General features: G+C 45.3%; 1 protein-coding gene across 10 annotated transcripts in view; it reads right to left on the bottom strand.

Annotated features, from left to right (window-relative positions):
* The window catches only part of ENAH (ENAH actin regulator), a 132,242-nt gene extending 109,287 nt beyond the window's left edge, over nt 1–22,955 (bottom strand). For all 10 annotated transcript variants that reach the window (XM_044267409.1, XM_044267411.1, XM_044267414.1 and 7 more), the window contains exon 1: nt 22,652–22,955. In XM_044267409.1, coding sequence (XP_044123344.1) covers nt 22,652–22,656 — 5 coding nt within the window. In that variant the 5' untranslated portion in view covers nt 22,657–22,955. The remainder of the gene's footprint in view (nt 1–22,651) is intronic.
* Between the last annotated feature and the right edge of the window lie 2,535 nt (nt 22,956–25,490).

The raw sequence follows: 25,490 nt of genomic DNA, 5'->3' as shown, positions 1-25,490 counted from the left end.
TTTCAAGGCATCAGAGTCCTTCCCATGGATTTAAGAAATCTCAGGGAAAAAATCCAACATAAAACAAAGAGGTGGCAGGTATTTTTGTTTGTTTAGGAATATATGCTTCTTGTGCTTCACTTCTCTATTCTATTGCCCCACTTTTTTTGTGTATTTTATCCTATAATTAGTAAATTAGTCCTTTTCATTTGTTTTCGAAAATGTTTCTCCCAACTTTTTTTTTTTTGCTTTGCTAAATATTAATAAGATACTTCTCCAAGGGTTCCCAGATTAAAGGGTAACCCTTTTGTGCTGGGTAGCTATTCTAAAAAACATCTGTATTAACCTGGTGAGTAAGGAAAGAAAGGAAAGATCCAACATGTCTTTTTATCAAGGAATCAAAACCCCGTAATTTCATCTATAAATCCAAAGTACAATGACTCTCTCATTAACAAATCTCTTGGAAGAGAAAGAGACTTTAAAAGCTAAAAGCTGGGGAGCCTAAGTGGCTCAGTTGGTTGGGCGACTGCCTTCAGCTCGGGTCATGATCCTGGAGTCCTGGGATGGAGACCCACATCAGGCTCCCTGCTCAGCAGGGAGTCTGCTTCTCCCTCTGTCCCTCCCCCTTTCAAGCTCTCACTCTCATTCTCTCCCTCTCAAATAAATAAAATCTTTTAAAAAATTAATAAAAGCTAAAAGCTTTGTAATTTGGTGGCAATTGAGCAATCTGTCCTTGACAACAAAAGGGTGCTCTGTTTCCCACATCCAGTCTCAACCTCAAGGTGAAGAAGCTTAAAGATCCCCTGAAGGGGACATACCTGGGATCCTGGTTCTTATGACACCTGGCATGGGGTCAGTTCTCCCCAGGCCACAATCTTACGTGGCGTGTACATCCTGCATCACCAAGTAGGTGGGATGTGAAGTGGCTTCTCCCCTGCTCTGACACCTGATGGTGGAGTGCTGTGGTCAATAACATGGATATGAAACACTCAGACCGGGTCCCAGCATCCCAACTCTCCTACATGACCCACCCCAAAGATGGAGTGGGCAAGAGCCAAGCAACAGTCTTAATGTGAAAATGAGTTTTCAGGGGCGCAAGAGTAACTCCTGGTCAACCCAAACTGCTCATATTCTTCTCATCCCTGAGGTCCAAAGGCAGCTCTGATTCTGGAAGAGGTGTACTTCTTCAGCTGACCTGAATTTCCAACAGTTTCAACGAAATCGTCTTGCCTACCGTATAGACACAGCTTACGTATAAGTAAGGCGGAGTCCCACCGAGACGGAAGAACACTGCTTAGGAATACCTAGTGACTTCTGGATTTGTAGCAATTGTGTTATTAATATTTCATCTCTTCTATTTCCCCCTCATTTTTATAAAGGCAAAAGTACAGTCACAGTCAATCAGTGCACCCCACACTCGGTACAGGGCACTAACAGTGTACCCCCAAGCCAGCAGCTCGTCCACCCTGCCAACCGCCCAGATTCTTGTTCGTCAGCTGATGTGAAAAATACTAACCTAAGAACTGGAAGCAGTGTCTGCAGACATGGGTACACATGAGAGCTCTCACAAGTAAGTGTCCTGAGTCCTGAGCAAGAACTTCTGGACTCAGTCATTAAGGAGGATGCAGACAAACCTTCTCACTAGAAGAAAATGATGGGATCTAAAGCTTAACAAATGAGGTGGAAGGCATTTGCCTTAATAATTTAGCCCTTTATGTTATTGTTTTAGTTAGGGTTCTATGAAAACGCTGTCATTGCAAGACCCATTTCTCAGTCAGTGTAATTTTGTAGGAACATACTGCACAAGTGGATTTGGACATGTGGTATCAAAGATGCCTGTTAGATACACAAATGAATTAAGTTCTCAGATGACTGTCTAGAGCTCACGAGAGACAGGGAACCTGAAGTTTAAATCTGGGAATCAGTAGCACAAGGGGCATAAAGAAAAACTGGGAGGAATGCACTTCTGAGGGGGAGAAGAGAAAGACAGCGGAGGGAAGGACCCAGGGATGCAGCCAGTGTGACAAAGAGAGAATCAAGAGTTTCAAGTCCCGGGACGCCTGGGTGGCTCAGTTGGTTGGGCGGCTGCCTTCAGCCCAGGTCATGATCCCAGCATCCTGGGATCGAGTCCCGCATCGGGCTCCTTGCTTGGCAGGGAGCCTGCTTCTCCCTCTGCCTCTACCTGCCACTCTGTCTGCCTGTGCTCACTCTCGCTCCTCTCTCTCTCTGACAAATAAATAAATAAATAAAATATTTAAAAAAAAAAAAAAAAAAAAAGAGCTTCAAGTCCCTTAAGTCCAAGTGGCTCAAGGCCAGGAGGGCTGACTGTGCTGGATGCAGTGACAAAGCCCGGGGTGACCAGGAGTCCCTTCCCTCAGCCTCCTCTCCTCAGAGAAAACATTCTTCTCAGCACATGAGAGTTTGGAATCCTGTAACAACCTTTCTGAGAAAAGCCACTTGACCTCCAGAGTTACTAATGATTTTCTAGCTAGAGAAGCAACAGTAACTCAGGCTACATCCCAGAAGCATCCCCTGGACCGGTGGCTCCTGAACCTTGTTTGGGATGCGTATGCTGACTGTACAGAGCCCAAAGGCAGGGGGAAGGAGACAGCCAAACCTATTCCTGCCCCCAGCTTCCAAGGGAATGGCATTTCCAAAGACTCCCTACTTTGTCCCACACTCTCCAACTTATCAAAACAATGAAAGCAGAAAGAGTCTGTTGCTTCACGCATCCAAAAGGGCACAGCAGTAAATGAGCACTTACCTAGGCAGCAAATGCATCATCACAGAATTTAAAGAGAGCCAGAGGAGATGGGGGTAGCGAGGCCTTCCTCCTCCCAAACGCAATCCCACCACCTTTAGAGTCTAGGTGTGATTCAGGATAAAGGCCCAGTGGAGCCATGAGTCAATCCTTGTAGATTTAAAGGTCAACATCAAAACATTCTCTGCCGCCGCCGCTTGCCGTGAAATGGACACGCTGTATATTTGCAGGCTGCCATGAAAACTGGCACAACACTTCTGGAAAGCATTTGGCACTGTGATTTAAGAGCTTTTAAAACGATTTCTATTTATTTGGAGATCTAATACTATTTCTGGAAATCTATCTTAAGGAATTAGCTGCAATTAGGAGGAAAAAACCCTTTGAGTTCATACAAGCATTATTCATTATACAGAATCACTTTAAACCATGTAAATAGCCATTTAAAAGGAAATAGGTAAATTACAGTGAAATATACAACTAATAAAATTGTTTTTTTAGAAGCATAGAAAATGCAAAACATCAAATGAACAAAATATGCAGAGCTCATAATCAAATGTGTACATGAATGCACAAAAATAAAGGGAGGAAATTTTTTTTAAGATGGTGAACAGTGAAGAGAAATGGAAGTAAACTGTAGAGCTAATCTGGTTGATCAGGATGGTACATACAAATCAGGGGGGATTCAGGCCAAGGAGTCTCAAGGCAGAAGATGTGCCAGAATATTCACAGGGGGAGGGAGAGAGTCAGAGGGAAGAGTGGGTTCTTTAGCTAAAGAATGGGCGTAGAGAAGCACCTGGGAGGGCATCCGACTCTAGATTTCGGTTCAGGTCATGATCTTGGGCTTATGGGATCGAGCCCCGTATCAGGCTTTCACTGGGCATGGAGCCTGCTTGGGATTCTCTATCTCCCTTTGCCCCTCCCCACCCCTCTAAAATAAATAAGTAAATCTCTATTTTAAGAAAAAAAAAAATGGGAATAGAGATGTGGTCCCTAGCAGAAAGAAAATCCATCATCTCTTGCATTAACAGAAAGCTCCAAGGACACTGGGCACTGCCCTCTCCTGCCTCACTCCAGCCTTCTACTCCTCATTCGAGATTGCCAATATGAGCGTCAAAAAGGTTCTCCATGAAGAAGAGGAACATGAACTCAGAAAACAACTGAGAAGCAGAAGATCCAGTGCTGAAGGGCTTCAGACTTTGGATGCATCACATCAGAATTCCCTCATAACCTACCTCCCTATATACATGTGTGTTAGGCTACCAGAAAACACCGTGCATTCTGCGCACTCTCCCAGAAGGAACAACATGGGAAGTGGCCCAGAAACAGGCCGGAAAAGGGCACTAAATCCTCGACATGTAATTAGCCGTAACATTTATAATTTTATACACAATTCGCCATAATAGAAAAGAACACAAACTGCATCCTTTTAAAATTTATGACATACACGATTTATAGCCAAACTAAATGCAATAACAGTCCAAAATGCTGTCAAAAGATACTAAATTTACTTGAAAAAATTCGGTAGCTTTTTTTTGGGGGGGGGTAGTTTTAAAAGGATCATCACTCTTAACCACTGCACAGAAAAGAAAGTGATTCAAAGAAAGGGCGCCGTCTCGTGGCAGCTGAGCGCATGGGTCTGGACTCCAGGGCCCAAACCCCAGTTCCATCTGGCTAGTTGCGTGTCCTGCTCTATCTCACACAATGTGTGCTCTCTTGGAGCACAGCAAAAGCACCGTTAAGGTTTGTCATGAAGATTAAATGAGTCAGTTTATCAGAAGCACATGGAAGACAGCCTGGCCTAGGTCACTAACTGTCCTAGGTCACAGCCTGTCCCTGGAGGAGGACAGAGGGGGCGGCCAGGACACCACTGTGAAAGTGCCCAACTCAAACATCCCACCCCTGAGACAGGAGACAGTATGTATACTGTACCACCATGCTCTAGAAAAAGGCTATTATCTGTCATCCACTTGCTATCAGAAGATTTTGATTTCTCCTGGAAAAAAAAATAATAAACTATTAGATTCTACATGAGATTCTATATAAGGCTAGGAATCCTGTAAAAATAATCTTTATCAAGCAAGGCCTTCTGACATCAACTTCTGGACCCATACTTCAAAAGAAACAAATAAAGCTTTGATGTTCCAATTACTTAACTTGAATTTTCCAGCAAAAATGTACTCGTTTTTGAGTAAACAGTAACAAAACAAATATACAAATACAATACAAAGCAAAAATATAAAACCCTTTCTTTGAACACAGCATCTCAGTGTAACTTATATGTGAGAACAGAAAGACCTCCCAGGCCTTTAAAGTAACCAATTATAAAAAGCAAGGAGAATCATCTTTAAAGTCTGTTTTAAAAAGAAACCTTGCAAAATAGCCCCAAACCACTTCTCTCCCATTACAAAATGAGCATGTGGTGCGAAGGGACACAGAATACCAATTTCCGATACCCTGTACTGACTGACAATGCTTGTTGCCTGGCAACGAGGGCCCGCAGGCTGGAAACAGCACAGAACTCCTTTTCTCCACTTGCCAAGCCACAGTTAACCCTGTCGTAGCTGAGGAGGGATGCAAACACTGTCAGGCAGAGACTACCGCCAACACCCACAGCCTAATGGTAGAAAATCTAAGGCCACAGAAACACAAGCCCAAGTCCCAGCCCATTTATATCTTGAGAGCAACTGAGATGCCTTTACTATGCAGGTTCCCTATGTACAAGGAAAAAACCGCTGCCCAGTGGACACATTTCTTTGAAAAGCATCATCTGCAAGAATTGGTTTAAAAAAAAAAAATCCAGGATGCCTGGGTGGCTCAGTGGGTTAAGCCTCTGCCTCCACTCCTGTCATGATCTCAGGATCTTGGGATCGGGCTCTCTGCTCGGTGGGAAGCCTGCTTCCTCCTCTCTCTCTGCCTGCCTCTCTGCCTACTTGTGATCTTTCTCCCTGTGTCAAATAAATAAATAAAAATCTTTTTTTTTAAATCCTAGGTAATAACATACCCATGCATCTTTTGTTTTATAATTTAAAAGAAGGAATTTGAGTGTTTCATTTTGTTTTCTAAAAATCGTAATTTATGAGTGAGGGCTGTAATTTTCTAACAACTTAAATTTTTCCCGATTTAAAATGTTATTTGAACTATTTGTATGTATTACCTTATTACCTATACAGGTAATTAGTAACATTTCATAAAACTTTTTTTCGACAGAATTCTGCTTCATCTAAAGACCAAAACATAAAAGCTTGTCATTATTCTTGCCATGGCTTTAAAAACGTTCATCGTTTTGGGATTTCCCCATTTCTTTTGTGAAATGGTTGCCACACTCCACCTAATAAACAGATTAAATACCAGACAAAATAAACTTACAGAGTGGCTCTCAAACTTTTCGAAGATGAGAAGGCCATTTTAAAGTCATGACTTGTACGTTGACTGAGAAAATGTGATTGAAAAGCACTTTGGGGGGGCCCTGCCCTGGATGGCTCAGTCAGTTAAGTGACCGCCTTTTGATTTCAGCTCAGGTCATGTCTCCAGGTTGTGGGATCAAGTCCCATGTCCCCCTGTCCCCCCTCCCCCTCCACACTAAGCAGGGAGTCTGCTCAAGATTCTTTCTCCCTCTCCCTCTGCCCCTCCCTCTCTCTCTTTCTAAAAAAAATAATAAAATACATATAAAAGCACTTTGAATTTACTATCTTTGAAATTAATCTGTATAATATCTTAACAGCATGTACATATTTACTTGAAATATGATGCATGTGAATTGAAGGCTGGCAGCTCAAGACCACAGGCAAAGCTTGGTGCACACAGGTGTATAAGTACTCTGCAAAATAATCTTACAGCTGCCTCAGAGCCCACAAATGGGAAGTCATTAATCTACCAGAAAAGTTCAAATCATTTTGAAGACCTAGGGTAAAGTACACACAGGTTTGAAAATGAACCACTCCCAGGTTCGGGTCCAGGCTCCACTGCTTGCTGGCCATGCTCACTCATGCTCTGTCTCTGTCTCTCTCTCCAGCCAGAGCATCACCGAGGCTAATCCCCCCACTGCAGGTGGCTGTGCCCTTCACGGCCCATCAGTATCATTCCTTTACCCTGTCCTTCAAAGACTTACAAAATCTGCCCCCCCTCACTACATTGCCCATCACTTCCTTCCTGTACAAACTCTGAGAGGAGAGCAGAGACAGCACAGGATATGATCTTAAGATTGGACCTCAAATCTGAGCAGCAGCACTAGAAAGTAAAAGAATTACGGGCCGTATAAAGTCTGAGGAGCAAGGTCTTTGAAATTAGGCAGGACTCTGATTTGAACCTCAGCTGTCATTCACCAACCACGTGACTAAACCCAGGATTCCTCCAAGGTAAGTGACCACACCAATCTCATGGCTTATCCTAATCCGTTATATAAAGTGATTCACCAGAAGCACCCAGCAAGTTGCCTGGCCTGACCTTAAATGTACAAACAATAGCTTTTACATATCACAGATTGACATATTTTACAGAAGGAAGAAATATTAAAAGTTGTCATATGTCACTGGCTGCCCCACTTGGTTTATACCCAGCGTGAGCAAAGGTTCACCTTGGAGATACTGTGACCTCTAGACAGGAATTCGTGCCCTGTGCCTGGCCTGTATCAAGCTGCCAGATCAGTGAGGAAAACTCATCAAGTCTTTGGGATACAAAAGTTCATCATGAAAATATCTTTTAAAACAATGAGCTAATTAAATAATTGCATGAACTAACAATGAGGTATAACAATTTCTTTCAATTTTTTTTTCATTTCACTTGTGTTAAAATTCAAAAGTTGATTTTTTTCATCTTCATGGAGTTCCTAACTTAGAAATGGGATTTTATCAACTGATTTCAGGACAGATTTTCTTTCTGAAACACTATTTACAAATTGTGGTGATCTTACCAAGCTAACAGATGTGTCTTTTGTAATAAAAGTAGGGAACAGCACAAAAATCACCTTTTCTCACTTAAACAAAACATTTAAATATTTTAAACGTTAAGCTTTTTTTTAAACTTTTCAAAATTGTACAGTAATTCCTGATATTACAGAATTTAGAGTAATAGTTCTCAACTGAGGGGACTTTTCCGCCATGCAACATTTGAGGCTGTCTGGAGACGTCTTTGGCTGTGGCCACTGGGGGACGGTTGGGGTGAGCTACTGGCATCTACGGGCAGCAGCCAGGACAGCCCCCACAACATAGAATTATCTGGCCCCAAACATCAATAAAGCCTGATTGAGAGGTTGGGATTCACAGTGGAGGAAAAAATACTTTCTTTCAAAATGACTAGAAATATCTAGTTTTCCCAGCATCATCTGTTGAAAAGATTATCCTTTCCCCATTGAATGGCACCCTTACCAAAAGTCAACTGACCACAAATGTGCAAATTTCATTTCCAGATGCTCCGTCTAGCTCCACTGGTCTACAGGGCTGTATCCACACTGGAGCCACACTGCTGGGATCATTGCAGCTTTGGGGGAAGTTCTAAATCAGCAAATAGAAGTCCTCCAACTCTATTCTTTTTCAAGATTGTTTTTACTATTCTGGATCCCTTGAAATTCCATCTGAATTTTAGGGTGGGCTTCTCTATTTCTGCAAAAAAAAATTGCCATTGGGATTTGACAGATTATATTGAACGTGTAGATGACTGTAGTACTGTCATCTTAACATTATTAAGTCTTTAATCCATGCACAGAGCTCTGTTCATTTAATTAGACCTTCAATTTCTTTCAGTAATATTTTATAATTTTTAATATACAAGTCTTTCACTTTCTTGCTTAAATTTATTCCTAGGTATTTCATTCTTTTACATAGTACTGTAAATAGAGCTGCATTTCTTATGTCCTTTTTCAGACTGTTCACTGCTGGTACACAGAAACACAACTGATTTTTGTGTGTTGATCTTATGCCCGGCAATTTCTTAGTTCTGGTAGCCCTTATGGACGTTTTGCATGTCTTTCTATTTAACTTGTGCGTATGCACACATCCCCCCAAATGTGTCATCTTGGGCAGTTAGCTGATCAAAGGGAGAGATAAAGGAGACCAAAGTTGTGGCCCATACCATAGTAGGAAACTATGGAAATGATGTTGAAATCCTAACACCCACCACCCACCACCCACCCCTGTACCTCAGAACCTTACTGGAAAACAGGGTCATTACAGATGTAATCAGTTACAATGAGGTCACACTGAGGTAGGTCGGGCCTTTAATCCAATAGGACCAGTCTCCTTAAAAGAGGAAAACACCACACAAAGACAGAGACACACAAGGAAAGGTGGCCATATGCCCACAGAAGCAGAAACTGACTGATGCATTTATATAAACCAAGAAATGCCAAGGACTGCCAGCAAACACCAGAAGCTGGAAGAAGCCAGGAATGAATTCTGGCTCAAGACTGTAACATAAAAATCCCGAGTTTCCAACCTACTGGCCTGCCCTACCAATTTCAGATGCAAGATCAACTCATCTGAGTTTCCAGTCTGCCTTACAAGTTCAGATGTATCAGCCCGGATTACCATGACTCAACTCCAAACATCCACCAGTAAAGGGAAAGAATACATTTGGAGCTCACAAAAAATAAACTGCCTGCTTCACAACTGTACCCATGATTTGTATAAAAACGTTACTGAATCAGTTTCTGATTTTAGTACTTTGTGCAGATTCAAATAGAACTGCACCAATTAATCAGTTAAAAGGAAACAGAATTGCTGATTGGGTGAAAGGATACCTATTTGAGTAAGGGTTCCAGGCAGAAAAAATAGACTTGATATGTCGTCCTTATACTACATAAATGTATTAACATTTACATACGGAAATTTCTTATCCCAATATTACACCATGATACCTTCACTTTATCACTTAATCATACCTTTCCGCGTAACTTGATTATAAGGGTATAAAAACATACTGTATTTAACTCAAAATTGTTCCAAGTACTATCTTAATACCTTTGAAAAATCGCAGAATTCAGCTAGAGAATTAAAATGGGAAGGCCTAAAACAATCAATAATCATGAGTTTAGTTTTGGGGGTTTTTTTTTTAATTATGAGTTTATTTTTTTAATTTATTTTTTAAAAGTTATTAGAAGTCCCTGATGATGCCTAGCATGTTACAAAGTGCTTAGGGAAATGCACCTGAGTAAAAGCTTACCTTTAATTTTTTGAGGGAAAACTTGTGCCTGGAGTAGTACCAAATGCTCTAGAAGGTGAACAGATGCTATCCACCCAAGAAGGGAGTGATCACTAAAGACATCAAGTAAAGAGAAAACTGAAGCAAGAAGACAGAGTGGGCACCAAAGCAACTTTCAGGAAGACAGAACAGAAGAAACAAGACCAAAATCCCATAGGCACCTTCGAGGAACCACAGACAGACCATCCTAGAAGACTGGCCTGGTGGAAGGCTCACAGAAGGTGCCGAAGGGCCAGGTGGAGACATCCATCCTGAGTGCCACGGGGACAGGTCAAGGGTCTCAGGAGCAAGTGTGGGGCCACACAGCACCCAAGCACAAGTTTGGGAAGGTCGGGGAGATCTGAAAGTTGATGGGGGAAACAGGAGGCTGGTTCCCCACGATGCAGACGATGGCTCTACAGTTCAGGGCTTTGTTTTTCAATTTGAAGATTCCTCTTAACACATTTTAAACATCATTTTAAAATATAGGTTCTCAGGGCACCTGGGTGGCTCAGTGAGTTAAAGCCTCTGCCTTTGGCTCAGGTCATGATGGGGGAAGGGAGTGTCTCTGCTCAGCAGGGAGCCTGCATCCCCCTCTCTCTCTTCTGCCTGCCTCTCTGCCTACTTGTGATATCTGTCTGTCAAACAAAATCTTTAAAAAAATAAAATATAGGTTCTCTAAGAGTTTAACTGGTTCCTTGCTCCTAGAGTGCCTAAAAACGGAAGTCATTCACATTCAAAGAAAAAAGGCCAAGGAACAGTCAGAAACCTGTACTTATTAAAATAAAAGTAAAGGTGCAACACAAAGAAAAGAGTAACTAGAACATACCAAATCCATAAATTCCTCTAAATGCACCACAGCGAACTGCAAAACAAGGCAATGGACTGTTAATCCCATTTTGCACAGAAAGGCTCTGAGATCTGGACAGCCAAGGGAAGATCTCACAGCTGGTAAAGAGCAGAAAGGCTTTGAAGCCAAAGAGGATTCTGTTAAACTTGACTATCTCTTCCCAAAATGAAAACACCTTGAAAAACTTCCACATCCAGAGGAATATAAAAAGATGACGGAGAGAGTTTCCTTAAAGTCGATGATTTGAACAAAATAACAGACAAGTATCACAAAACACTAGACCAATACAAAATAATCCTGTGTTCTCCCTTAAGTAAAAAAGACTACAAGAGAAAATTTTGAAGTATTATTTGCAGATGACATTTTGAAAGAAAGCAAACACAAATATATGAAATGGTCTCTACTCTTGTGAAAAGCGATTAATGGCTACTCCCCCACTAAACTATAAGCACAAGAGAATGCATCATGTCTATGCACATCTTTACCTTTTTAAAGTGGTTTCTGAGGATTTATCTTACTGGGCCACATCACTAATTTTGAAATCACAGAACAAGAAGAATCATGCAGGAATTGTGCCCCTAGACCATGATCAGTTCAGTCTTAATTCTAACGGTGAAGGAAAGCCACTGAAGTGTTTTAGGAGAGGAGGTGACCACAAGGGAACCGCAGAAAGGGCTGACTACCGCAGAGACAGCAGATCGGATGGGACAACAGAGCCACACAACAGCGAATCCAGAAGGATATGTCTATGAAAACATAATACAGGGCAAAATAGGTCCAGGGGTCCCGAGAGGATGCATTGCCGGACCCCAGGAAGATGTCAGGTTGCCCAAAAACACAAAAGGAACCCTAACACAGAAACATCCGCTAATGAACTAACCGTTTGGAAACTCGGTCCCTAACAACTATCTGTGCCTGGCGGCACTGGCTCTGTCAGTGGGTTTCCTCTCCGCCCCACTGGTCTCTCAGTGACGGGCACAGGCTTCAGTGACAAAGCAATGCGAGTCACGTAGGGTGTGCAAGTGCGAGCCTCATGAAGCCACTCCAAATGAGGAGCACGTTTCCAACCAGTGGCAAAGCCACAGAAATGACAATCTGAGAGGGACCCTGACGGGCCAGGAACCTGGAAGAACTTAACGGGCAGGAAGGGTGCTCTGTATGCTGACCCGGCTGGCGGCTACAGAGGTGCGCGCACACAGTGCGGACCCACCACGCTGCATGGACGTTTGTTAACGAGCACGTCCAGCAGTAGATGGATTACACCTTCGGGGGAGAAAAGGGGACACTGGAGATGACCCTCCTACCTCCGAGAACCACGGGGTCTGAACATGAGGCCAGCGTGGGGAAGAGATCAAAGACACCAGTGCGCCTGGGCTGCCGTGGGCCTGACGCCGGCTCTGTCTCTGGACCCAACTACAGGTCAGTAAACGTGGACGTTTAAATACTTTCAGTCTGTTACTTGCCGCTGAAAGCATTTTAACAGTTACAAGCAGAGAATTACTGGAGAAAGCTAACAGAGATGCGGTAACAGGAGGTTAAAAGGAAATAACTGGAAGTTGAGGTAAACCCCGGGCCTTACTAGTGGAGCCCTGGAGTATTTGGGTGAAATGACCTTCTGTGGGATTATACTAGAAAAATCTATCACGACAGGAGGAGTATAGCTCCATCCTTACAATTTTTAAAGAAAAATTATGTAAAAATAAGAACACTTGCCTCATTCTTGTTCCTCTAAGAATTTAACACAGTTGCAACCACAGCATGAATGTTTTCATAATTTTGTTTCGTTGTTTAGGATTAAAGCCAAACAAATGAAGCCTTTTCTCCCCAGCCTGGCTATCGCTGCAGTGTGGCTCAATCTAGGCCTGCCCCTTCCACGCAGCCCTGCTCTCGGACCGGCTACCTGCAGAAAATAAAGCACCCTCATACGATGAGATCATGGAGAAAACAAATCATTCCTCACACATCAACATTTTAGAAAACTTAAGTACATACTTCAGTCCGCACAAGTTAACCAGGACAGAGAAGCCCCTGGGCACACTGGTTGAGAACGTGAGCTCTAGAACCAGCCTGCCAGGCTGGGACCCCCCACTCCACCGGTTACTAGCAGGTGACCCTGGGCAAGTCACCGTAGCCCTCTGTGGCTCAGAGTCCTCATCTGACTCAGTAACAACAGCTCCTACTACTTTGTAAGTTATTGGAGGAGGGGCACCTCCTCCAACTGAGGGTGGCTCAGTCGTTACACGGCTGCCTTTGGCTCAGGTCATGATCCCACCATGGTCCTGCTTGGCAGGGAGCCTGCTTGCCCCTCTCCTCCCAGCTCCTGCTCTCACTTGCTATCTCTGCAGATCTCTCTCAAATAAATAAATAAAATGTTAAAAAAAAAAAAAAACTTACTGGAGGAATATCAACCTAGTAAATAGGTAAAGCATTTCAGGCAATGAATACCCAATAACCATTAGCAGTTAGATTTCAAAATCTAAGAAAACCATAGAATGTAAATTCTGACTTTGGAATTAAGTTCTTAGCAAAGGAAAAACTTTAAAATCCCAGACACTATGTTTAAATACAAGCACATATATTTTAAGTAAAATTAAGAAAAGCAAACATGAGAACAGATGTACTAGCAGTGTAAATGAGCTGAAAGTTTAACTTCTAAATATAGAAGTTTTTTTAAAGGTAGCGCATCAAACCTAGTGAACTAGAAACTACGTGATGCTGCACCTTCCTAGAGATGATGTGAGAAGTCTGAATACGGAAACAGAACGGAAAACTTCATACTATCAAAGGGTCAATTCTGTCCTTTACCCATTATTAGTCCATTACCTTAACACAATTCAAACCAAAACCCCAACAGGGTTAGGGATATACCTATTCTTTTTATTTCATTTTTGTTGTAACTGATAAAATAATTCCACGACTAATCTATCAGAATGCACTAAATGGAAAAGTAAATAAAGTTCTGAAAATCCTAAGAAAATGAACAGTAACTTCACTTCCTAGACATTAAAACACATTATAAAGTTAGAGTCACTAAACTGTGAGGAAACAGCACAGAATGAGATAATTAACAAGTCCAGATCCAGAAGCCAGTGGAAACCCAGGACACACTGACATGGCATTTTAAACCAACGTGAAAGGATGGGTTAGTCAACAAAGGATACTGACAGGTGACCAAACACTCACTATTTAGCTCGAGGCTAACCTAACGTCTCCCACATGACATCACAAGAAACTGCAGGTGGCTTACACTGAAGCATAAATGGAACCACCAAAGGAAAAGAAAACATAGGGGCGTACACATACAGCTTTCGGCTGGAGAAGGCAGAAATGATCAAGGTAAAGACAGACAGATGTGACATGAAATGGTTGCGCTTCTACACCAAAACAAACAAAACTCAAAGACAAGGTGACGAGTCCATATCTCCGCCACAACCCGCCCCCCCCCCGCCTCCCCTTAACTCTGGGCTTGAGCATGTGCCTGGCTTCTGCCCAGGAGGCTGGGGAACAGGCTGTCGGCAGAGGTTTGATGAGAGCTTGCGCACTACGATGGCCACTTCTAGGTGAGAGACAGAAAGACGCACCACAGGAGCCCAGCCAAGGGATGAGAACACACGGGCGAGTCCGGGGGCACCAGCCCCAGGTGCACCCCGCCAGTTCACACACGGTCTACCAGGCAACTGATTTACCTGCATGACAAAGGGCTACTTGTTAACCACATAATAAATCACTGCAAGGAGGACTGAATATTCCACGGAGAAAACAAACTCGCACAAAAACAGAGCTGTTCCATAATCACATGAGAAATGTCCGATTCTCCCAGCAATCAAGGAAATGCAAATCAAAACACAGAAAGATGCCTGGCTGGCTTGGACAGTGGAGTGCGCACGGCCTGATCTCAGGGTCAGGAGATCCAGCCCTACATTGGGTGTGGATAATGCCCTAAGTTGGCCAGAAGGTCAGTTAACTAGAACTCTCATGTATGTTACTAATCTGGTAAAACTAATAAAATTCCCTTTGGCCTGGTAAATTCACCTCACTTATTATTCACTCACATATTTACTGTGTACTTACAGAAGCCAGTGCTGGGAACTAGGAACACAGATGGATCAGGACCTTAATAATTTGGGTTTCGTTCTAAGAGTATGAAGATGCCACCAAAGGCTTTAGCAAGGAATAACAATAGTTGGTGGCCACTTTTAAGATTATTCCAACTGCTGCATGGAAGGGGGGGGGGATGAGAATGGAAACAGGGAGACACTAAATGTTTCTGTGACAGGTGCCTGGCTAGATCACATGGAGGAACCTGTGACTCCTGATCTTGGGATTTTAAGTATGAACCCCGCACTGGGTGCAGAGATCCACTTATAAATAAAATCTTGGGAAGCCTGGGTGGCTCAGTCAGTTGAGCGTCTACCTTCGACTCAGGTCATGATCTCAGCGTCCTGGGATGGAGCCCCACATGGCCTCCTTCCTCTGTGGGGAGCCTGCTTCTCCCTCTGCCTGTTGTGCCCCCTGCTTGTGCACACGCGCTTTCTCTGACAAATAAACAAATAAGTAAAATCTTTTTTAAAAAATTAAAAATAAATAAATGTTCACATGAGGTAACAGTGGCCTATACTTGAGCAGTATCAAAGAGAAGCAGCTGCAAACACACAGGTCGATCTCACAGGACCTACTAATAAAAAAAAGCAAGAGAAACAAAAAAAAATCCTGCTGATTCTACTACTAGGAATTTATCACAAAATACAAGTAGATGTACAAGTACAAAATATCGAACATGTACACAAAGACATATATACAAAGATGTTTATGGCAGTTTCATAATAACAAAAATAATGAAAAAAAATCTGAAAGTCCACCCCCTAAGATATAAATTAAGTAGATTAAGGTCATCCAAAGCATAGTGAAAAAATACTGTGCAGCCACTTAAAATTACACAGCTTGGTATTTAGCGACAAGAATTACACAGAAAGGTGCCAATTATAAACCATATAATGTAATATAATTTCACCTTTACTTAAAATAGACATACACACACAAACACATTTACAGCTGCATATGTGCATTACAAAAAGCCTAAAAACCTACAAATCAAAACAGCAAAATTCTGGATGGTCTGAGTTTGCTTTATTAACATCTTCAAACTTCCCATATCTTCTAAAATCTACATAAAACCTGTACTGACAGTTTATAACGCAAGGAACAAAGTCACTAAAACACAACACGACACTGATCAGGCATTTATCCGGACAACAGTAATTGGTTCATTCCCTCAAAATACTACACATACGAATGATTAAAGAGATTACAAAGTCATAAAAACAACCCAAGTTTTTAAATTAAAACTTCAGATTCATGAATTGTTGAAATTGTTAAAAACTGAACTGTCCCAAGTTGCTCGGGATGCCGGTGTGAGAGGAGGGGCAGGGCCGTCTCAGGACTGCAGGTCTGAGCAGACGGTCACACGTGGGAGCCACAGAAAGAGCCCCTCACTGCAGCCCGCACTCCCCTGCGATCTGATCTAAAGGGCTCTTCATCTGATGCCACCTGTGCTCTGCAGATCTCGAATCTTCTTCCCTACCGAGTCGGCACTGTCAGGACCCACCTGGGCTGTCCCCACTGTGTGACTCCTCTGGACGCGGCCACCATGGACATCCGTGGACTTGCTCCTGTGTGCATGAAGGCTTTCGCTTCTCTGATATCCACACCTGGGAGCGTAACTCCGCGTTTCACTTTGTAAGGAGCCGCCGAGCTGTGTCCTAACGCAGCTGTCCCATTTTACAGGGTTCCTCATATGGTTAGACAAACTGAGGAGACGGCAGATTTTCATGGAAATAAGGGATTCCCTCCTCTCAAGTCCATTTCATGTGCCAAGTGCCATGCCAGGGTTTTCTATAATTTAATTTTGCCAACAATTCTATAATGCAGAAAGCCTCTCCTTCTTACAGAAGAAATTCAAATCTCAAACTAGAAGCTACTCCAAAACCAACAAACTGGTAAATGTCAAAACAGAACCCAAATTCAGACTGACCTCAAAGCCTGTCCCCTTAACCCACTGCCGTGCCCACCTGTACACTTAGATATGTAGACACGGCTTCAAATCAAAATGGTTCTTTGGAAAAGCTGCATGTTAATTAAATTTATTAGAATCATTAAAAAACAGAAGCTTCCCCATATACAGAAATTTCTAGAACATACGATGTCTCCTGCATAAATCACCTCCCTCATTTATTTTCTTTAGCAAAGAACACTTACGTGTAGAGTTACTTAAAACCTATCTACAGACTGCCTAAACATTATACAAATTAGCTTCTTCCATCAAAGTCCTATCAAAGACAAAAAAAAAAAAAAAATGTGGGCACCTTCTGCTACAAGACTGAATTGTGCTATTTGGAGACAGGACTTTTAGGAGATAATTAAGATTAAACGAGGTCGTGGGGTGGGCTCTAAATCCACAGGACTGGTGACCTTACAGGAAGAGAAGAGAGATCTCTGTCTGTCTCTAAGTCTCCACACAGGGCGACACCACAAGAAGGCAGTTTGCCAGGAGGTAGTGGGAGCCCACCCAGAGCCAGACCACACCAGCACCCTGATCTCAGACAGCCAGCATCCAGAACTTTGAGAAAGTTAAGTTTCTAAGGTTCGAGCCACCCAGTCTATGCTATTGTCTGTTACGGCAGCCTGAGCTGAGAAATACATCTTCTTTGTATCAGAAACTAAGCAATTACGGGCATTTTAAAGCACTGGTGAGAATCAAAACAAAGGAGGCACTAAGTGGAACAGAAACAAGCTAACCCAAGAGACACAGAAAAAAAGTGTTTTGCTCAAAACAGTTACAAGTCTCATATCGAAAAGACTGACAAACAGAAAAACCCACCTTCTATTAATTCAGAATGCAATGAGTCAGGGCAGGATCCTGGTATCCTCCAAAGAGTTTTGGAGCTGGACAAAGCAGAGTCACACACTTTTTGCCATTTCCATTTGTGTCTGAATAAGAGACAAACTCTACCCCAATCTTGTGGTCCAGATACTGGCTTTTGTTTGAATTAAATTAACATTTATTACATGCCAAATACCAGAATATACCCTCTGGTACCCAGTCCAGCTTAAAGAATGTTAAAGGTGCTCCAAAAATGGTACTTGTTACTGCCAGGGCACAGATTCTGGAAAAGAAAACCTGAGCCAAAGCCAAACATTGACATGAGCACCTTCCATTGGCCAAATATTTTACCAATACCATAAACATAAAAATGCAATCCCTGCCCTCAAGGAGCTTACAATGAAACAGGACAGAAAAGTCCATTATTTATAAAACAATGTGATAAAAGCAAAAGCAAAATATGTATATACAGAATATATGGGAACACAGGAGAATGGCTGGGGAGGGGGGTGGGTAGATAAATCTGGAACTACATCCCAGATGGTTGACAAAGAATTCCATTTTTGCTTTTTACTCCAGAAAGCTTCCTAAGCCTTTACTTGGGGAACCACCTACTGAGGTACAGCTCATCTCAGATTCTCTCCTTTAACTTTTACTCACACTCAATCCCATTCATCATTGGGGTGGGGGGTGGGGCATGTTGTGATTTAAGCAACACAGAGAAGGGTTACTTCTCTTCCTCTCTCACGACCACATAAGAATCAAAATCACATTTTCCCAAATCCTTCTTACATCCATGATGAAGACTGGGTGTTTTACAAGTTACACAATCACCCCATATTTAAGCTGTGTGGAGGGTAAGGAACCAAAATCATCAGACTGGGATGTCATTTCTTCTAGACCAGCTAAATGGGGTCCGCCTAGTTATTCTGCTTATTCCACCTAGGCTAGCAATGTACCAGAACACTTGAACACTGTGCAAACGTCAGTAAATCTTCTCTGTTAATCCAAACTGTTACCAAGATTTATATACTTAATAAACATCTAAAACACAAACCGATGCCTACATAAGGAGCGCTGGCATTCCCCCAAAAATGCAAATTTGGCTGCTGTCCCTAAAATAAACCTGTGTGGGAAAGTCAGACACCCGACAGTTACAGTGTAAGTGAAGACCAACGAGAACAGAGGCACTTCTAGCTGCATCCGTTCCCGGACATCCTACTTGACACTTGACACAACAATCCTGTGAAAAAACAGGGTATGTCCATTTTTACAAGTTTGCTCCATTAACGAGCAAATCCTGAATCTTCTGAGCCCTGATCATTTGACACTCTAAAATGTGCATTAACCTTATTATTACCATAAAGCAAAGTAACAAAAAATCATAACAAGTATCCCGGAGGTTCTAAATATCCACACAGGAAGGAAATGGTAAAAGATCAGTTTCCTGACTTACGAAATAAGAAGGCTGGACTGGATCAGGTGATCAGATAAGGAGCATTCCAGGAAACCCTCCCACCACCACTCTCTGGGACCACACACCTCCCAAAGCAACCCCAAGGGTGAGGACATCAAGCACTCTTTCCCTCCAAGCCCAGAAACGCATTTATGTGCCTATCAACAAGAGAGCCACTACCTGGAGAAGATAAGCAAAATGTTACCTACTTACCATCTTGGAACCAGAAGAGGCCCAGAAAGGTAAAGCAGACTACTCCAAAGTTTTACATAACTAGTCTAAGAGCTGAGCCCCGAAACAAGAGAAGCAACATTACTGTACGCGCTACACGGCACGCAAACATCTTCTCTTCCACAATCATCTGACCCCCACTACCCTGTCAATAACCGTCCCTTTTTACATATTTTAAGACATGGATCAGTGAAACCACGTGATTAGCTGCAGTTTCCCCAGCTAGCCAGTGGCTTCGATGAAGCCTCACAACCCTACCACGCCTTTTCTTTCTAAGGTGAGAAAGTGACACAACGGTGAGTAGAAGCGTGGACTATTTACATACACGACGGACCCACGAACATCAAATAATCTTCCAGGCTCTTCTTACCCACTAGTCTATGTACAGTTGTGTTACGTCAGAAAGCTCCTCCTTCTGTAAAAAAGAGATCTTGGGGCTCCAGGGCAGCTCAGGCCATTAAGCATCCTCCCACTCTTGAGTTTTTGGCTCAGGTCATGATCTCAGGGTGGTGGGATAAGCCCTGCATTGCACTCTGTGCTCAGTGGGAGGCAAGATTCTCTCCCTCTCCTTCTGCCCCTCCCTGCTTGTGTGCTCTCTGAAATAAATAAATCTTAAAAAAAAAAAAAAAAAAAAAAGATCTGGCATAACCAAATAGTTTAAAAAAAAAAAAGGAATCATTTAAAAGGCCTACACTCTATTACTACTACATATACACACACCTACCTCCAACACAAATCATCTTATTCTTTTGAAATATTATTGAAATGAAAAATAGTAGAACCAAGAACCTGGAAGTTATGGTAACAAAACTACTAGTTTGGGGGGCCTCCTCCTTTTCACTGTATTGTCTGAGAAACTTTTCATTTCTTTAGAGAATCTTCTTTAAACAAAGTATTAACCAGTAATTCCATATAGAGCTTTTCACATGTGTAGAATGCCTTAAAGATGGTCTCAGGAATGTAAAGCATTATCCACTCCCCTTCTGCCTAGGAATATTACACCCAGCCAGCCTGCTATTCCTGAAATTGAAGTCATCTGAATGATCTTATCACAAATACTTAAATGGCAACATATCCTCTCTTCGGAATTCTGACCAACTTCATGGAAATTCCTGCCCATCCGTTCTTATTTCTGTAAAGGCTTTAAACCATCAAGTACCTCTTAATATAAAGACTCAATTTAATACCCTAATACTAAGTCCTACTGTACTCAAAAGCATCACTGAGATGAAGTCAAATATTAATATAACCTGAAAAGCCCTTTCTTAAGCACCAAAATATCCCAAAGCTTTTTGCACCCAACACAAGAACCTTTTACTTCCACACCAAAGCAGCCTACTTTCCCCAGGATCTAAGGAAACGTGCACAGGGGAGTTGCACCAACCACCTACCAAACAATCCAATGCCTACCAAGTGAAAAGCTGATCCTCTTTTGTGCTCCTCAATTATTCAGAATTCACCTACGAAAAGAATCGAAGAATTGCTGCGGACTACCTGAGCAAACCTTTCAGACCTGGCCACCCATGTTTTGCTTTTATGCTACTGGAAAGTACCCACTCCAAATTCAGTAAGGAACAGAGCAGGAAGTTTAGAAATTTACAAATTACTCTGCATTAGAAAAGGTACTTAAAAGTGAACACGTAATTTACCTGTGACACACAGACAACTACACAGGACAGGGATCAAACTTCACTGAATACCCAGAACTTGACCTTTTTTTTTTTTTAGTTCTTAACTTCTGAATCAAAAAGCTTTTATGATTTTATTTTAAAATACCCCAGTTTTCGCTGTTCTACATTCCTCAATGTTGAGATAAATTTACCCCAAATTGGGGGGGAGGGGGGACACCTCGTAACTTCTGGTCTGCAAAACTTCTTACAGCACTGAGTCTTTAAGACAGAAATCAACAATACATGCTATTAGAAAATATAACGTTACATATGTTTTATTACAGTTCCTGCGTTTACAAGGACATCAGTACCCGGATTTTTTAAAAAAATGCTCAAACCCATGGTTCAAGTTTTTCCGGCCGAATTTTTCAGAGATGTTGTTTCTGGTCTGCACGCCATAATTACATTTTAAAATGATCCATTACATTTGAAAATAAGTGGTGTGGAATGACTAAGGAAAAGGGGTCACTTTTCTTTAAAAGCTTTGAACACATTTTTAAGGCTAAGAAAATCAGGGTTTGTAACTTGGAATCGGAGAAAACAGAATTCAAATCCCCAGTAAGCTGAATTGAAAAACACAGTTATGTCACACAAAAACATATTTAAAAATAAAAATGGCAAAATGTTCAAGCTGGATAGAAAAAAAAAATAAAGAAAACTAGGGTTTAAAATGGAAACTACTTAAATTGAGAAAGAATCCCAATGACATGACATTTTCTCGCCAAAGCAAAGGAATCTCCAGGCTCTACCGCTGAAATCTCATTGTACTGCGTTATGAAGGTCTTGGCAACGGCTAGCCATTAATCTCGAGCACAAAGAGGCCTCCGCGGCGAAGGCAGCGAGAGCCCACCTCCCCTCGAGGCCGAGCGCAGCCCCCCACGGGACCCCCGGCGGCGAAGCCCGAAGGCCAGCCCGCCCCGAGTCCTGCGCCAGCCCCCGGGTCTCCCGGCGCCGAAAGGGCCGGGGCGCACAGAGCGCGGCGCGTCACCACCAGCAGGGCGGGCCGGGGGGACACGCAGCCCACCGCGGCTCCCGCGCGGCCACCGCAAGCCCGCTTCCCGACCGCACGCTGGTGCCGCGGCTCCGGGGAGGACCCGCGGGCGGCGAGAGGGGAGCGGCCGCTGCAGAGCCTCGCGGCCGCCCCGGAGGCCAACGCGCCCTCCAGACGCAGGCCCGCGCCGCGCCCGCGCCCCCGCCCCGCCGGCGCCCGGTCACCTTCCAGTGCTCGGCGCCCACCGCGCTCCGGCACCCGCCACCGCACACTTGGGGCTCCCAAACTTTTCTGCCCTCCCCATCCCCCCCATCCCCGGTTCCAGCCGGGATGCAGGCGCAACACTCCTCACCTCCGCCCGGAACAATACCCGTCTCCCGGCAACGCGCACGCCAGGGCCCGCGACCCCCTCCCCATCCCTATCCCGGGGCCGGGCCGGGCGCGCGGGCGGGGGAGGGGACCGGCCGAGCAGGGCCCCGGGGACGGCAGGCGGCGCCGCGACGAGACCCAGCGCCGGGTGCAGAGCGAGGCCCAAGGGACAAAGGGACGGAAGCACTGGGGCCGGGCGGCGCCCGCCGAGAGTGGGGGCCTCCGCCGGGTCGCGGCGCCCGCCGCACAATGGCCCGCCGCCCCCGCCCGCGCCCGCGCCCGCGCCCTCACCTCATGGTGCCGGCGGCCCGCGGCTCCCCGGCTGCCGGGAACGCGGGGGGCGCGAGCCGGGGCCTCTCCTCCGGGGGCGGGGACGCGGCTGGCGGACGGCGGACGGCGGCCGGCGCGCGGCTCCTCCTCCGGCGGACGGCGCTACACCATGTCCCCGCACAAAGCGGCGGCGCGGGCAGAGCGCGGGAGACGCAGCGGAGGCCGCGAGGCTGCGAGGGCGGGGGCCGAGGCGGGCGGGCCGCCGGGTGCGCGTCTTCCCCTCTGCGGGAGCGCCCGGCCGCCCGGAGAGGGAGCCCGCCGCCGGGCCGAGTGCAGGCGGCGCCGCAGCCGCGCAGGAGAGCCGCGAGCGCCGCGCGGGGCCGGGGAGGCGGGGCTCGCGGCCGGGGAGCACGCAGGCGCCGCCCTCGCTCCCGCCCCACCCCCCTCCTCCCCGCCCCCACCCCACCCCCGGGGCGGGGGCGGGGCGGGGGGCGCGCGGCGAGGGGCGGGGCAGGAGCGCCCCCGCGCCGGCCCGCAGAGTCGGCTGGCCTGCGGAGCGCGGTCGGCGGAGTCCTTTTGTGGCCTCGGGCGCGCTGCCTTCGCTCCCCGGCGCCGGGGTTGCGGGGGTTGCGGGGGCTGCGGACTCCCCAGCCCGCGCCTGGGCGGGGGCGGGGCACCTAATCACGACAGGGGGGCCGCATTGTCCTCCGGGACCGCCCGCGCGACGCACCAGTCGGGAGACACGCTCCCCGGCAGTGGGCATGACCTCATCGGCGAGCGCACGCGGTTCCGGGCGGGGTGGCGGGGGCTGTCGCCAGGCGGTGGGGGGCGCGGGCGGGGCGTTTGTGGGGGACCCGGCGACCAGGGGTCAAGGGCTCTGTCTTTCACGCGGCTTCCAAGTCACCTGCTTGGAAAGGTAGCTGCGGACTGCGGACGCCAGAAACTCGTGGAAAGCCCCGGGGCGGGGGCGGCCTCCAAAAACAAATCCCCTAATCAAGTAAGGCTTCAGAATGGACAAATGGCAGGCGTCCTGGAGTCCCGACGACGAGGAGGAGGGGGACGGGGTGGGTAGGGGGACTTCTAATGTATAAAAGGTGGCTGGCGTGGGAAAGCTCCCCTGCAACCAGGTTCGGATCGCTGCGCTATCCGGTCCAAAATGGAGGCCCTAGCATGACTCCAGGAATCTATTCAAAAGTTTTGGTGTGTTATTTTAAGATGGACGTACAATTGCAACTGTACTAGGACACTGGAGATCATGTGCACTTCCAGAAGCAAAGCAAGCGAGTGACAGTCATGCTTGGTCAATGCCTGCCTCGTCTCTCATGGAACTGTGCGGCCCAGTTTTAACTATAAAAAGCTTCCCCTGGTTCCAGTTTCTGTACTGAAGGATTTTCTTTTCGGGACCTGCAGCCCCAAGCCGATAACCCTGTGGAAGCAGTGTCCTGGAGCTATGGCCCAGGACCAGGTTGGCCTCAGGTAGTAAAAAGCTCCGTGCGTCTGCCTTAACACGGTGTACTCGGAGAACGCTAATTTCCACCCACATACCTAATTACAGCTTACCGCCACAGAGAGTTTTATTCGGGGATCTCCAAGCACGGAGAGAGAACAGCCTTGCCAGTCAGGTGTCCTTGTTGCCATATTGCCAGCAGAGACAGGGAGGCAACACAGGGACTGGGCCAGGCCCGCGCTGGGCACCCCTAGACACCATAGCTACAAACTATGAGGCGCACCGTTTGACCACCAACATAAAACACACGCAACCTCAAAGACGATCCTCCAAATCAACTGAAGACCATTGGGTGGGACGCTTTGTTCTTGGAAAAGGAGTAAGAAACACTGAGCCATCGTGGGGGAGGTATGAATAAGACAGACTCGACCGCAAAGAACTAGCACCCATTTGCCCTAGTCAGTTCACCGAAGTACAATAAGCTCAGCAAATCTTACGTTTCAGGGAAAACTCTCACAAAGGGCCCAAAGGGGGTGGAGATTTTGCTGTAATGACTCAGACCACCTCCTCCTGCCAGAAAATGCCTTACAGATGACTCCATAACCCACTTCGCATTTGTGAAATTTAATCCATCCGCACTCAGTAAGCCATCTATCACATCATCTTTGCCCTAATAGCAAACGTTCCAATGGTATGGGCACCAAATTAAGCAATCTGAGTGGAAAAGGCTGCTCTTGTTTTCTACGTTTATTAAAAATATACCATCCAAGGGCACCTGGGTGGCTCAGTGGGTTAAGCCGCTGCCTTCGGCTCAGGTCATGATCTCGGGGTCCTGGGATGGAGTCCCACGTCGCTCGGCAGGGAGCCTGCTTCCTCCTCTCTCTCTCTCTCTGCCTGGCTCTATGCCTACTTGTGATCTCTCTCTGTCAAATAAATAAATAAAATCTTTTTTAAAAATAAATAAATAATATACCAGCCAAGAGTCTTGGCTGCCTATGACCCTTTCCATCCTTTGGCATGGCAGCTCTCCAGCTCTCGAGTTGGGCATACCATTGCCCTTGGACTTGGATATTGCAATGGGTGGCCCGACCTTCAAAGGTCATTCTGTGGCAGGGCAATTTGTTGCTTGTGACAAAATGTTGTTGCTTCTCATTCATATTTGGTTTAACAGTCAAAAAGGAGCAAAGAAAAGCTCAAGCTTGGGAAATCACAGACGAGTTCTGGTCACAGAGGAAACTTTGTGGAACATGTTGCCCTATGGAATTAAAGAATTTTAGAGATGGAAAGAATCTTAAATCCCTCCCACTCGTTTTTCCAGAAGGGGAAATGGAGACCTAGAGAGGTTAAGTAAACTGCCCACTGTCACACAGCCACTTTGTGGGGGAATGTAAACCCAGGATTTCCAGGGACAAG

Source organism: Neovison vison, chromosome 10, assembly GCF_020171115.1.
Source record: "Neovison vison isolate M4711 chromosome 10, ASM_NN_V1, whole genome shotgun sequence".
NCBI lineage: Eukaryota > Metazoa > Chordata > Mammalia > Carnivora > Mustelidae > Neogale > Neogale vison.
Note: the sequence above shows the minus strand (reverse complement) of the source record. Positions and strands in the feature narration are given on the sequence as shown.